The 13,589-nt window shown below is 48.7% G+C and overlaps 1 protein-coding gene across 1 annotated transcript; it reads left to right on the top strand.

Annotated features, from left to right (window-relative positions):
- The first annotated feature begins 1,297 nt into the window (after positions 1–1,297).
- On the top strand, positions 1,298–12,636 carry RNF168 (ring finger protein 168). Its single transcript, XM_086618392.1, is given in 8 exon segments — positions 1,298–1,362; positions 1,943–2,286; positions 4,429–4,505; positions 7,960–8,136; positions 9,291–9,415; positions 9,646–9,733; positions 10,431–11,076; positions 11,079–12,636. Coding segments are annotated over 7 exon segments (1,818 nt in total). The 5' UTR covers positions 1,298–1,362; positions 1,943–1,985; the 3' UTR covers positions 11,483–12,636.
- The last annotated feature ends 953 nt before the right edge of the window (positions 12,637–13,589 follow it).

The following is a 13,589-nucleotide window of genomic DNA, read 5'->3' as shown; positions in this document are numbered from 1 at the left end:
GACACGGACACGGGCCGGGAGATGGACAAGCGTCGGGAGACGTACATGTGTTGGGGGCGCAGACACACGCCGAGGGACGGACACGTGCCCCGGGACACGGACATGTGCGCCAGGACACAGACACAGGCCAGGGGGCGGACACGCATCGGGAGACGGACCTGTGCGGGGGGACGGACACGCGCTGGGGGCATGGACATGTGTGTGGGGGGACAGACACACGTCGGGAGATGAACATGTGCCCCGGGACATGGACACACACCGGGGGACAGACACGCATCGGGAGACGGACACGTGCCGGGGGACAGACACGCGCCGGGGGACGGACACGCGCCCCGGGATACGGACACGCGCGCCGGACACGGGCACGCGCGCCGATACACGGACACGCGCCTTGGGGGACGGACACGCGCCGGGGGACGGACACGCGCCCCGGGACACGGACGCGCGCCCCGTAACAGGCACAGGCCGGGACGCGGACACGCGCGCCGGGACGCGGACACGCGCGGCGGGAGGACCGATAGCCGCGGGGCCGCCTGCCCCCGCCCGACGGCTCTCCGCCTCCATCTCCCGGCGGGCTCGGCCCGGCCGGCGCCGAGGAGGAGGAGGAGGAGGAGGAGCGAGCGGGCGGGCGGCGGGAAAGGCCGTCAGCGCGGGGCGGGGCGAGCGGCGGGCGGGCAGCGCCACGGCGGCGGCCATCGCGGGAGGCCGCGGCCCGGGGAGCGCCGCGCCGCCGTCCCCGGCGCGGAGCTGCGGCTCGGTGGGTGCTGGCTGCGCGTTTTGGCCGCTCGGGGACCGGGGGTGGGCCGGGGGGGGGGTCGGGCAGGCTCTGCCGTGGCGGAGGAGCGGCGGCGCGGCGGGCCCCGGGCCTGCCCGCCCCACACCCGCCCGCTGCGGGCACCGGGAGCGTTGGTTTTGCTGCCCGTGTGCCAGCTGGGGTCAGGCAGAGCAGGTATACGTGGGGTTTTCAGGTCTTTTTAACAAAGCGCCTGTAAAACTGGGGTTTTCCGTATTATCTAGTATCCTTTCTTTAAAAATTAGAGGGTTCATTTATTTGTTCCATCAATAAGGGAGAGCAGAGCCAGTAAAACCCAACGTAAAGTGTGTTTGTCGCCATGTGTGACCGAAATGGCAGCCCGTCTCAGAAGGAGACATCCTGTCTCTCTGAAGCTGTTTTCAAGCAGCTCGTTACGTTCCTGTAACTCAAAACCACTATTCTTACCCTTTTTGCTGCATGTGCCTTTTATTTGTGTTTTCTCTTCCACAGTATTTCTGGAAAAACCCTGTGAGGAGGGCTGGCCGTAGGCTGGATGATCCCCACCGCTTTAAGCCGTGCGAGAAGATGCTGAAGTGTCGAACGCATCGGTTAGTTCTTTGCTTGTATTAAAGTACGTTGGCTTTTTGGTCCCAACTCGAGCTGGTGAACAAACGAGGAGGAACCTCCTCTCCTCCGATGCGTAGGGTTGTTGTATTCCACCTTCAGACCGTGCTGGAGGCAGAAGTGGCTTTTGAAGGACGCTCATGTACTGAGAATTTGACTGTGCGGAAGGTTTTTAAGTCAGAACTGACTGAACACAAGGTTAAGGTAACTGCGATAAGATTCCCACCAAACGGGAGCAGAGCTTCCTACTAGTAGAGAGTAAATGCTGGAAGAACTCTCCCCTTCTTTCCCACCTCTCCTTCCCACCTCCTTGCTCTGTAATGGAAGCGCTTGTTACAACTCACAGGAAACCATGGTAGGAAAACCTGCCAGTTTTTCCGTGACTTCTGGAAAAGTCTTCCTCTGAAAGCCCAGAATCTCTTCAATCATGGGCGAGAGTAACCGCGTACACAGACTTCTTATTTGCACAAAGTAGCTGTAAAACTGAGCGTTTTCTGTTTGTTTGTTTGTTTTTTTTTAACATTCATTACGGGAAGTAAAATACATGTTTCTTTTTGCTTTCAGGTGCTGATGTCATACTAGTCTTGCTCCCCGACTTCGAGTCAGCATGGCGAAGAGATCGGAGGCTCCGCTCGCCTTGTCCGACTGCCTCTGCCAAATTTGCATGGAGATCTTCGTGGAGCCCGTCACGCTGCCGTGCAGCCATACCCTCTGCAATTCCTGTTTCCAGCTGACAGTTGAAAAGGCCAGTCTTTGTTGCCCTTTTTGCCGGCGTCGAGTCTCTTCCTGGGCACGGTACAATGCCCGCAGAAACACTCTTATCAACTGGGAGCTGTGGGAAAAGATTCAGAAGAATTACCCGAAGGAGTGCGAGCGTAGGATTAACGGACAGGATTTGGAAGAGGAAAGTAAGTAAAATGTCACTTGTGCTGGAACATCTCTGCTTTACTAAAGTAGTTGCTGTTGGTGGACTTTGGATGTTGTGACATAAGAAACTGCGTAGAGGGGCTGTGTTACCGCCAGAAAACGCGGTGTTGGAGCTCGCCCGTGCCAAGGGGCTGGGAAGAGGCGGAGGAACGGCCGTCGGTGCCTTTTTTGTTGGTGGTACAAGGGGTCCGTTGTGTTGTGTGATTGTTTGGGTGGGAGCTGATTCTGCCCCACTACTCTGCTCTCATGAGACCTCACCTGGAATACTGCGTTCAGCTCTGGGGTCCCCAGCACAAGAAGGACGCGGAGCTGTTGGAGCGGGTCCAGAGGAGGCCACGAAGATGATCCGAGGGCTGGAGCACCTCTGCTCTGGAGACAGGCTGAGAGAGTTGGGGCTGTTCAGCCTGGAGAAGAGAAGGCTCTGGGAGACCTTCCAGTGCCTAAAGGGGCTACAGGAAAGCTGGAGAGGGACTTTTTACAAGGGCCTGTAGTGATAGGACAAGGCGATATGACTTTAAACTGAAAGAGGGCAGATTTAGATTGGATATAAGGAAGAAATTTTTCACTGTGAGGGTGCTGAGGCACTGGCACAGGTTGCCCAGAGAAGTTGTAGATGCCCCATCCCTGGAAGTGTTCAAGGCCAGGTTGGATGAGGCTTTGGGCAACCTGGTGTAGTGGAGGGTGTCCCTGCCCATGGCAGGGGGGTTGGGACGAGATGGTCTTTGAGGTCCCTTCCAACCCAAACCATTCCATGATTCTGACGTTTGCTCGTGCAGTTCACTCAAAGCAGTGGTGGCTGCCTGGCCTGGCAGAGGCAGGCAGTTCCTTACTGGTACGTCGGTTGTAAAATCTGGAAGCGGAGAGTGTTGGCACGTGTGTGTTTGTCGCTGCCAAGTAAGCAAAGCAGCTGAAACGTTTGCAACTCTTGGATGCTGTTAATTAGTTGGGTTAGGAATGCCACGGCTTCAGTCTGCGCAGGAGTCCCTCAGCGTGGAATTGTGCTGCTGGAGAAAAAGAAGTGAAACCTGATTAACTCTTTGAAGAAGGATTTTGGGGTTTATTGTGTTGTAAGCTCCACTGGGGGAGGCTAATTGGCAGATTGGCTTCGTGACACGTTCCAGCTGCAGAATTATGAAGTATTTTTAATCACAAAAAATGAAAGATGTAAGTTATGTTCTTATATAGAGTGTTTGGAAAACGCCGACTCTTCTTGCCGCTCTAACACAGCGCTTTTTTATTTTGTTCCCTTGTAACACAAAGTGGTGGGTTGTTTTTTTTTTTTCTCTAGCACTTCATTTAAGTGAAATCCTTCCTGTGACAGGGGATGTGTTGTGCTTTAGCCCGGCTGGCCACTAAACACACACAGCTGCTCGCCCACCCTCACTCAGCCCCGGGTGATGGGGGAGAGAATTGAAGGGGAAAAGGGAAGGAGACTCGTAGGTCGAGATAAGAACAATCTGATCATTGGAATAAGATGCACATAAAAGTAATAATGATAATAATGATAATGATGATAATATAATATATTTTAAAATGCAATAATATATACAAACGAGTGATGCTCAGTGTAATTGCTCTCCACCCACTGATTAACGACTATCCTGTCCCAGCTAGTGATCCCAAAGCAGAGGAATCCCAAAACTGCAATCCTTGGAGAGCAAGAGCTCTGAAAAGAGATCCGAAGAAGAGAGCAAGAGCACACCAGCCCCCCGGCCAACCCTCAGCTATATCCTAAGCATGACACGGAATATTCCGTTGGCCAATTTGGGCCTCAATCCTAAACCTAAAATTAAATGCTAAGCTGGGAGTTGCGGATCCTTTGCTCCCCCCATGCTCCCTCCCAGCTTGTTGTGCACCTGCACACTGGCAAAACATGGGGAGCTGAAAAGTCCTTGATTTCTTAGCAACAACTGTGAACATCAGTGTGTTACCACATTCTTCTCCTAACAGATCCCGTGCTGAATCCAAAACACAGCGCTCTTCTAGCTACTAAAAAGAAAACTGACTCTCTCCCAGCCGAAACCAGGACAGTATGGAAGTGATCTTCTGTTAAAATCCTCCGTTGTTGACTGTCATGATCTTGCTTTGTTCCTCACTTCTTTTTTTTCCTTCCTCTCGTTTAGTCTGTGTTCCCCATCCGCGACACCAGCTGAGCAAACCTGGGGAGCTGAGGCAGGAGTATGAAGCGGAGATTAGCAAGGTAAGTCTAAAAATACAGTTAAAAGCAGAAATGCTTTGTGTCTAGTTACTTTAATTGTTCCCACAAACAGCTGCAATTTTTTTTTAATGAAAAAGAAAGATACTTAAAAGATACTTGCTGCTGCAAGAGCACACTGGTCATTCCTGTGGCATGAATTAAATTTTTATCCTTTATGGAAGAGAAGAGATTTCCTTGTGTTTGGCATAAGGCGACCTTCGTGGGCTCTTCTCCCAAGTAAAAAGCGATAGGACGAGAGGAAATGGCCTCAGGTTGCGCCAGGGGAGGTTTAGGTTGGATGTCAGGAAAAATTTCTTCACTGAAAGAGTTGTCAAGCACTGGAATGGGCTGCCCAGGGAAGTGGTGGAGTCACCATCCCTGGAGATGTTTAAAAGACGTGTAGATGTGGCGCTTGGGGACGTGGTTTAGTGGTGGACTTGGCAGTGGTAGGTTGGACTCAATAATCTTCGAGGTATCTTCCAACCTAAATGATTCCATGATGACACAGAATCACAGAATGTCAGGGATTGGAAGGGACCTCAAAGGATCATCCAGTCCAATCCCCCTGCCGGAGCAGGACCACCTAGATCAGGTCACACAAGAACGCGTCCAGGCGGGTTTGGAACATCTCCAGAGAAGGAGGCTCCACAACCTCTCTGGGCAGCCTGTTCCAGTGTTCTGGTTCCCTTACTGGGAAGAAGTTCTTCATGATTAAGCGGAACCTCCTACGTTCCAGTTTACATCCATTGCCCCTTGTCCTGTCATTGGATGCCATTGAGAAGAGCCTGGCTCCATCCTCATGGCAGTCACCCTTAATTTCACACCTTGATTTCTCAAGCTTTCTCGTGGTGGTTGATCTATACCTCCTGCCTCACCTTCTCAGTCGGTCCAGTGACATCTGCTGTCTTGTCAGCCCTGCAGGTAGGTGTGCTTCCCAGGCAAGAGACACGCAGAGGTACAGGCACAGCAGAACGCCCAGGCAGGTCTCTGTCAACACCTCATCTTTCCCAAAACTCTGCAGAAGAGTTCTTTCAGGGTTAGACTGTCACCTTTCCCTGTCTGCATCCCTGCCCACACGTACTAAAATGCTTTTTATAGGTCCTCAGATGCACATAAAGTATTTCGGGCTGGCAGATGTAAAGATTTGGAATTGGTTTGGCTTTGGTCTTGTACTTGCCTTCTTGATTTCCCTTCCCAAGTGACATACCACAATTAGATGAACTTGGGTAAGGAACATACAGCGTTTTCTTTCCTATTTGCTTGCTCCCTCTGTTATCCGTGTTCATTTGAAAATCAGAAAATATTTTTAAGAAATCTTCATTTTTGTCGAAGGATCTAACGGACCCTTCTTCCTGCAGTTCAGACACAGTAGTAGTAGTAAGAATTATAGTTGGAAGTAGTATCAGAACGCTCCTTTTCCTGACAGCCCTGTTGCTGGTTGTTACAAGAGCAGGGGCAGGACATGAAACAGAGCACTGTAGGATTCTTTTTATGGTAATTATGGGATAGGATTGATCAGCAGCAATAGTATCGATGGTTGATGGAGACGGTGCCAGTGAAATATTTAAGAGTGTCTGGTGCCAATCATAGATACATGATTTGAAACAGACTCAGACTTAACATAGCTTGGGTAGTAGTCACAGCCTGACACTCTCCTCTAGAGCAAATTCCAAATTCCCTTACTCAGTTAAGAAAGCTGTATTCGTTCCTGAAGTACTTTGCTGTCCTCGTGGAGTTACTGATAACCCATTTACCAAGAGTGCACGCCTGCCATGAAGAAGGCAGATTTAAAATTCTCAGTCTGCTGCTTTGGGTTTTGTGTGTTTCAAGAGAGCAGAAGGACTCGGAAGGGTGGTGTGCCATCTTTTAGGCATCTTGTGCTGGTATTGACATTAGGGTGATGTAAGCAGGTTGAGCAAACGCCGTGGTCTAGCTGGCATCTCGCCTCATAAACGATCTTAATTTAAGTTTCTCTGAGTGGTCCATGTATTTGGAGATCTCAGTTTTGTTTGTCGTGGTTTAGGCCGATCTGGCAACTAGACTCCACACAGCCACTTTCTCTCTCCTTCCCCAGTGAAGTGGAGAGGAGAAAAATGTAATAAAAGGACTGAGGGTTGAGACAAGAACAGAGGGAGCATCCACCAACCATGGTCCCGGGCAAAACAGACTGGGCTTTCTTAAAGCAAAACAATTTATTAACAGTTACTTGAAAGGACAGAGGGAAACAAAACCAGTTACTTGAGAGGATAAAGAGAAAACAAGGCCAGATGGTAAAAACAACACCCCCCTTTCCTTTTCTTCCCGGCTCTACCTCCTCAGGGACTGGGGGAGTGCAGGTCAGTTCATCCCATGCTGTTACTGCCGCTCCTTTTCTTAAAGGAGGAGGAGTCCTTACACCCTTTTCCCTTGCTCCAGTGGATCCCCTACTCACGAGGAAAATCCACAAACTTCCCCAGCATGAGTCCTACCTGCAGGACGCAATCCTTCCCCATCGGATTGCCCCAGTGCGGGCTTTACCACAGTCTTGGATTCTTAGGGAATTGCTACTTGTTTCGGCGTGGGTCGTCCCACGGACTCTAGATGCCTCTCTGCCTTGTCGTGCCCATGCTTCACGGCCATCCTCAGGCTCAGGCATCTCTTCCCTGACGTGGCTTCTCCCCAGGCCGCGAGCGGGTCTGTGCCCCACCGGGACTGCCATGGCTGCAGGGGGCCGCTGCCATCTTGCCACCAGCCGCAGGGGAAACTCGGCTCCGGCACCTCGTCCCGCTCCATCTTCACTGACCTGGTGTCAGTGTGGCCGTTTCTCTCAGATCTCAGTCCTCTCTGGGTGAACTTGGCCTGGTGGGCACCCTGGCAGCGGGGCTCTCCCCAGGTTCCCCACACGGCTCCGCTGCCACCATCCTCAGCGGGTGGCGCTGGCCTGGCACGGGCAGCCGCCCGGGGCCGGGCAGTGGGGGCAGAACCCTCCTCCCTTCTCTCCTCACCCCTGGGCAAAGCACCTTTTCCGGTTCCTTTGTCCCAACTTAAACAGGGCAATTCGCAGAGGCACCGATTGGCTCAACCCCGAGGGGGATGGGAGTCCAGACCGGGGAGGTCACAGGGAGCAAATCCCCTCTCCCACCACCAGAACCCCTTCACACAAACCCAGCACATTGTTATTAACATTTTGAAAGGTGAGTAAATGGGTTGTAACCTCGCACGCCAGGACCGTTACTGGTGAAGTCTTGGAGAAGCCGAAAGGTCGGTCACTGCTGATCAAACTGACGACTCTACGCACGGAATCGGTTCGATTCTTCCATCCGAGGAGAGCTGTGCAGTTCCATCCTGGCCCCGAAGTGTGCAGAGTGTCTTTGTGAACGGCGGGTCGTTCACGTTTAAGGAGCGTCAGCTGAGAGGTTCTGGTGTAAATGGTGATCCTCCAGCAGTGATGCCTTTAACAAAAATCATGGGTTTTTAGGTGGAGGCAGAAAGGCGAGCGCATGAACAAGAGGAGAACAAGGCGAGTGAGGAATACATCCAGCGGCTTCTGGCAGAGGAGGAGGAGGAACACAGATTGGCAGAAGAGAGACGGAGGGAGGTGGAGAAACAGCTGAAGCAAGATGAAGAGTTGGCGTGGCAGCTGAGTAACAGTCTGGTGAGTTAAGATCAAGTAGGGCCGTGGAAAACCTTGATACAGTGCAAGCAACTTAGAATTTTCAGAGCAAAAGTTAAAGTTTTGACTGATTTAAATGTATTTTAATTGTGATTGGAACCTGTTGTCAGCCCCCAGTACTTTAGATCCTTGATCAACCACTAACTTTTGAAGAACCAGCAGGAGGGTGAGTCATAGAATCATAGAATCACAGAATGGTTTGGGTTGGAAGGGACCTCAAAGATCATCCAGTTCCAACCCCCCTGCCATGGGCAGGGACACCCTCCACTACACCAGGTTGCCCAAAGCCTCATCCAACCTGGCCTTGAACACTTCCAGGGATGGGGCAGCCACAGCTTCTCTGGGCAACCTGTGCCAGTGCCTCACCACCCTCTGAGGGAAGAATTTCTTCCTTCTATCCAACCTAAATCTGCCCTCTTTCAGTTTAAAGCCATTGCCCCGTGTCCTGTCACTACACACCCTTGTCCAAAGCCCCTCTCCAGCTTTCCTGTAGCCCCTTTAGGTACTGGAAGGTGCTGGAAGGTCTCCCCGGAGCCTTCTCTTCTCCAGGCTGAACAGCCCCAACTCTCTCAGCCTGTCTCCAGAGCAGAGGGGCTCCAGCCCTCGCATCATCTTCTTGAAATACCGCAAACATTTCCACCTGTGTAATATGCACTTGAAACGTGTGCTGGATGTTTTCATTGTGAAACATTTTAAAACATTGTCTTTCTTCTGAATACTTCCTTTTCCCCATGATTTAAAAATTACTTCTTCGGAGGAAATTCATGTCTGTAACTTGTACTGAAAAAAAAAGCAATGTATGATGAATGTTACCTTATGTTTTGGGGTTTTCTTGGTTCATTTGGTTAATTTGTTTTGGGGTTTTGGTTGATTGGTTTTTGCTACCTGATAATAGTCCTAATGATGAAACCTGTGTACTTATTTGAGCAAAACCCCTTGTCCCTTAATGCCAGGTACAGGAAAGTGCACAGAACACGTTAACACTTCTTATTCCATAAGTATCTGTTCCTTACGTTTCTAGAGTTCTTCAGACAAAAATAACTAATTCTGCAGCAGAAGCCAAGTAGTTTTCTGTGTTTTCTCCAGTTTGTGTGGTGTTCTGTTTTCTGTAATGCTGTTTTCACTTGTCATTGAAGAATGACGATTCCAGAGGACGTGTGCTCAGCAGTCCTTCGCCAGCAGGCAGTCTCTCATCCCAAACGTCCCCGGCTAATTTGTGCAAGATGAAGAACAAACCGAGCAACTCTGGAGACATTCAGAAGTAAGTAATTCAAGGTTGCTGTTCTTTGATTATTGGTCTGTTTCTTGGTATAATGTCTCTCTGCTCCGGTTGCTTCCTTGGAACCCTGTAGTCCAACTTCCTTGGGTAATCTGGGGCAAATGTAAACTGGATTGAACCTGAAGATCTTGATTAATGCAAAGGACTGACAATTCAAGAAAAAAAAAAAGGTTTTAAAAGGTGTACTCTTTTTTTCCCCCTCTCCTTTTAAGGTATCTGTCTCCAAAGCTTCATCATACGTTGGGATCAGCATCTTTCTGTAGAGCAAGAGAAAGAGGCAGGAGTGACTCTGGCTCTGTGGTAACTAGAATCATTTTATTACAAACCTCAGTGTTGGTAATTATAGGTTGTTTTCCCCTTGCCTATAGGATTTCCAATCCTATATTCCCTTTGCACATCAGCGCTGGGCAATTTACCTTGCCCTTTTTGAACTACTTTCAGTATTGGTGATTCCCCCAAAGTGGAAAGGGAAGAAACCACGTTTGACAGTCCACTGATGCACGTGTTGCGTCTTGCTTTGATAGTTACCTTGTGTAACCTTACAAGTACCTTACGTGAACATCATCAGCAAGTTCTGGGTTGCAGCTGGAACCCAGAACCCATATTCTAGTGTATAGAACTAAAATGATGGTTCTGGAGCTCACTGGAGGGGGTTGCACTCTGGTTTTCATCGTTCCATACGTCTGTTTCTGCCTGATCTTTCCTGTTAGGCTCCTAAAGAAGATGAGCAGGTCAGCTCTCAACCTTGAAGAGCTGATTTGAGTCATTGATAAGAGGAGAATGCTGCAGTTGGGTTTTCAGTCTTTGAGCTAGGCTTCTGTAGGTGGTTTTGAATATTTTCTTTATTATTAAACAATTGGGCATTTTTGAAACGAGAAAGACCCAAGTTCATATCCCAGAGTAGTTACAAGCAGCGCAGCTATGAGAAGTGAGATTTGTGTTTTATTCACACCCACTGCGTTTTGATAAATCTACTTTATCTCTCCCTTTTCTGCAGGAGACCAACGGCAATGAAGGTGGCAGTTCTACGTGGCAAGATGAGCGAGAGGAAATGCCGACACTGTCCCCACAGCTGACTGCTGTGACTAAAGATTCCAGTGCTAAGGATTCGTTTTTGGAATCGTGCATGAACTATTTCAGCACCTCAGCTTCAGGGGAAACGGCTGCTGTTAAGCAGGAAAAAACACCAGGACCAAATTGTCTAGGAGATGAAGTTCCAGATACGCTTTGTGGAATCATGGAAGGGGAAGGGTCTAAAACAGTTAGTAGATCCAAAGGAGAAGGTGATGGAATTGAGTCAGGAAGTGGCAGTTTAACACACATAGAAAGCATGAACCTTGAAAACTCTGCTGAAACTTGTGCCTATATTCAGTCAGCAACAAATTCTGGGGTGTCTGACAGCAGAGATGTAATGTGTGATCTCGTGGAGGTGGCTCAACGCTCAGATGGGGACAAACCCGAGAGACTGCAGAACACTAAGGAGACTCCAAAAAGAAAGTCGCTGGAGCCACCGGCTGAAGGAGCGATTGACTTGTGCGTGCTTGATAAGAGGAGAAGAACTTCTCCAGAAAGTTCAGAGGACCAAGGGGAGCCAGAGAATGATTTTAACTTGCAAATGCAGGAAGCCTTTGAGCAGGAGTTCTACAAAGGCGTATGCAAGAGGAGCAGGACAGGCTTCTGGCTCTGCAGCTGCAAAAACAGATCGACAAAGAGGAAAGGACACTTAATCGACAAAAGGGCTCTCCAGATGAGTACCTTCTTCGTGCGAAACGACCTCAGTCTGTGAAAGACTCTCCTGCTAGAAGGGTGGCGAAAGACTCTAAGGTACCAAAAAAACAGGCTGAAACAAACCACCGCAAGACTCGGAGAGGTTCTTGCAATGAAAACTGGCAGTCCCCTACCAGAGTCCGAATGAAATCGCCCAGCATCAAGGGAGGGAAAGTTTTGAATTGCGTGGTTAACACCAACGATGCAAATGATATTTGTTCATTACCTAAGAGTAAGCAAAAGACGATCCTTCAGATGTTTAAAAGCTCTGTGGTGGAGTAGATCAGCAGAACCACAGACACAAGGTTGAAGGAGAATTAAAAGCGTGGTGATGCTTGCTCCTGTGTTAGGCAAAGCTTCCTGTAAACAGTTTTAAAGTTGTTGGTTTTGAGGGGCATCACTTTGGGCCACAAGGAGTTGTGTATTCCCAGAGGTTTTAATAATGGATGCCCCCAGACTTTAAAAAGTTTTAATTGCTCTTTTCTTGACTACAGCTTATTTTCTAGCAATGGCATTTAAGTAGTTTTGAATGCAAATACTGTCAGCGTTGAAAACCAAAAACAACTGATGGTCTTACCTTAAAAATGAGAATCTGGAGCCTTTTATGGAAAGGACGCACTTCCACGGAGGAAACAAGCCCCCCCCAAAAAAAAAGAGTCCGTGTTCCAGTTTTCTGCCAACTGCGATGTTGAGGCTTTGCCCAGCACAACCACCTAAATCCCAGAAACATGCTTCAGTTTATTTGTTGAATTATTTCGCGTGACAGTTAAGGAATGTCACTGGGCAGCCAGTCTTGCAGACGTGCTCTTCCCTTCTCCCTCTCGTGTACTGACTCCTTGCTGAGACAAAGAGGGAAAAACCAGGTCATTCTCCCACTGCCGAAGCCAGGGATCTTTCATGGATGCCAGTGGTGTAACTGGTTGTGGGCTTGTATTTGCCTCTGTTCATAGAGGTCACTTCTGCAGATCTGACTCCCACTGTTGTTGGGCAAAAATACACTTTTGTTTTCTTATTGCTGCTGTTCTGTAACTTTATTCTTGTACGATAAAATTACCTATATTTAGTGCTGTTTCGTTTTCGTACTCGAACTGGTCTGAGTCTGGTTAAAACCACATCATATTAAAAAACCAGTTAGTCCAGAAGACTGGATGAAAGTCAAATCAAAAGGGGAAAAAGCAACTGAAAGCTGGAGCTGTCAGTAATGACGTAACTGTAATTAAAGATTCACATAACTACCATGCCTGGCCGCACTGTCCCCCCTCCCTCTTTAGAGGGACTACCGAATACTGTCTTCCAGTTGGGTTTAAAACTAACATCATTGAAAAGAATTGCAATTTTTGCAATTTAGACGTGTGAGGAAGCTGAGGCCTGTAGGAGGTTGAGGCTGGTGAAGAGTTGACCAGCTGCTACTCAGCAGAGGAGATATTCTTGCTAGATTGTTTTGTCTGTTGCTATTAAAAAAAAAAAAACCCAAACATCTTTGGCCTTTCTTTGCTTGTAACTTGTGTTTGAAAGAGCAAAACATCAGTCTGCATGGCTGAAGCATGTGTGCTGATCACCAGATGTTTTAAATGTGTGGTTTTAAACGTTTTTCTGGTGGTTTAAGTTTAAAAAGTTAAAAAAAAACACTGACATTTTATTGCAGGCACGAACAGCACACCAAGCCAAGAAAGTGAATTGTGGTTTTTTTTTTCTTTGCCTGGATGTCTTTGTTCATGGTGGGTTTCTCATAAATAACGATCTGTTCTAAGATGCTTTTTGAGAAGGTTACAACAGGTGACCAGTTGCAAATCCTTCACTGTTCCTCCTGCTGCCTCGATCCCTGTGCTGGAAGCTTTCCTGCAATATAGATCTGTTTCTGTTTAATCCTTACCTTTGTTCTGCTTGTTTTCTGTCTCACCCAGGCAGTTAAGTTTAACCTTTCATTAATTAAAAGTGTTATTTAAGGGGAAGATACTGACTATTTTCATGCTAGTGATGCTCGGCCTTTCCAGTCATGATAAATCACAGAATGGTTTGGGTTGGAAGGGACCTCAAAGATCATCCAGTTCCAACCATAAGCACATAAGACATAAGCACATAAAAAGTGAACGTGCTATTTTCAAAACAGAGGAGGAGAAAGAGTTTATTTTTTAGGTCTATTCAGCGACATTTTACAATCAATTTCTGAGGTCTGATTTCTGTTTTTAACTTGCTCAAAAGCTGGTCCCTGCTCTGGCGTGGAGCATCCTCCTTCCCAGACCCTGTCTCCTGGTGACTGCTGCCTGTTCTCAGGCGTGCCTGAGCACGCTGACTCATGGACGTTTCGGTGTAGTGGGTTGTTCAGGATTTCGCAGCAGGTTGGAAGAGGTTTGGAGTGGTGCAGGGCAGTTCCTGGCCTCTTCCCACG

Source organism: Tauraco erythrolophus, chromosome 11 (assembly GCF_009769465.1).
Source record: "Tauraco erythrolophus isolate bTauEry1 chromosome 11, bTauEry1.pri, whole genome shotgun sequence".
Classification (NCBI taxonomy): domain Eukaryota; kingdom Metazoa; phylum Chordata; class Aves; order Musophagiformes; family Musophagidae; genus Tauraco; species Tauraco erythrolophus.
The sequence above is the reverse complement of the archived record's forward strand: the minus strand, read 5'-3'. Positions and strand labels throughout refer to the sequence as shown.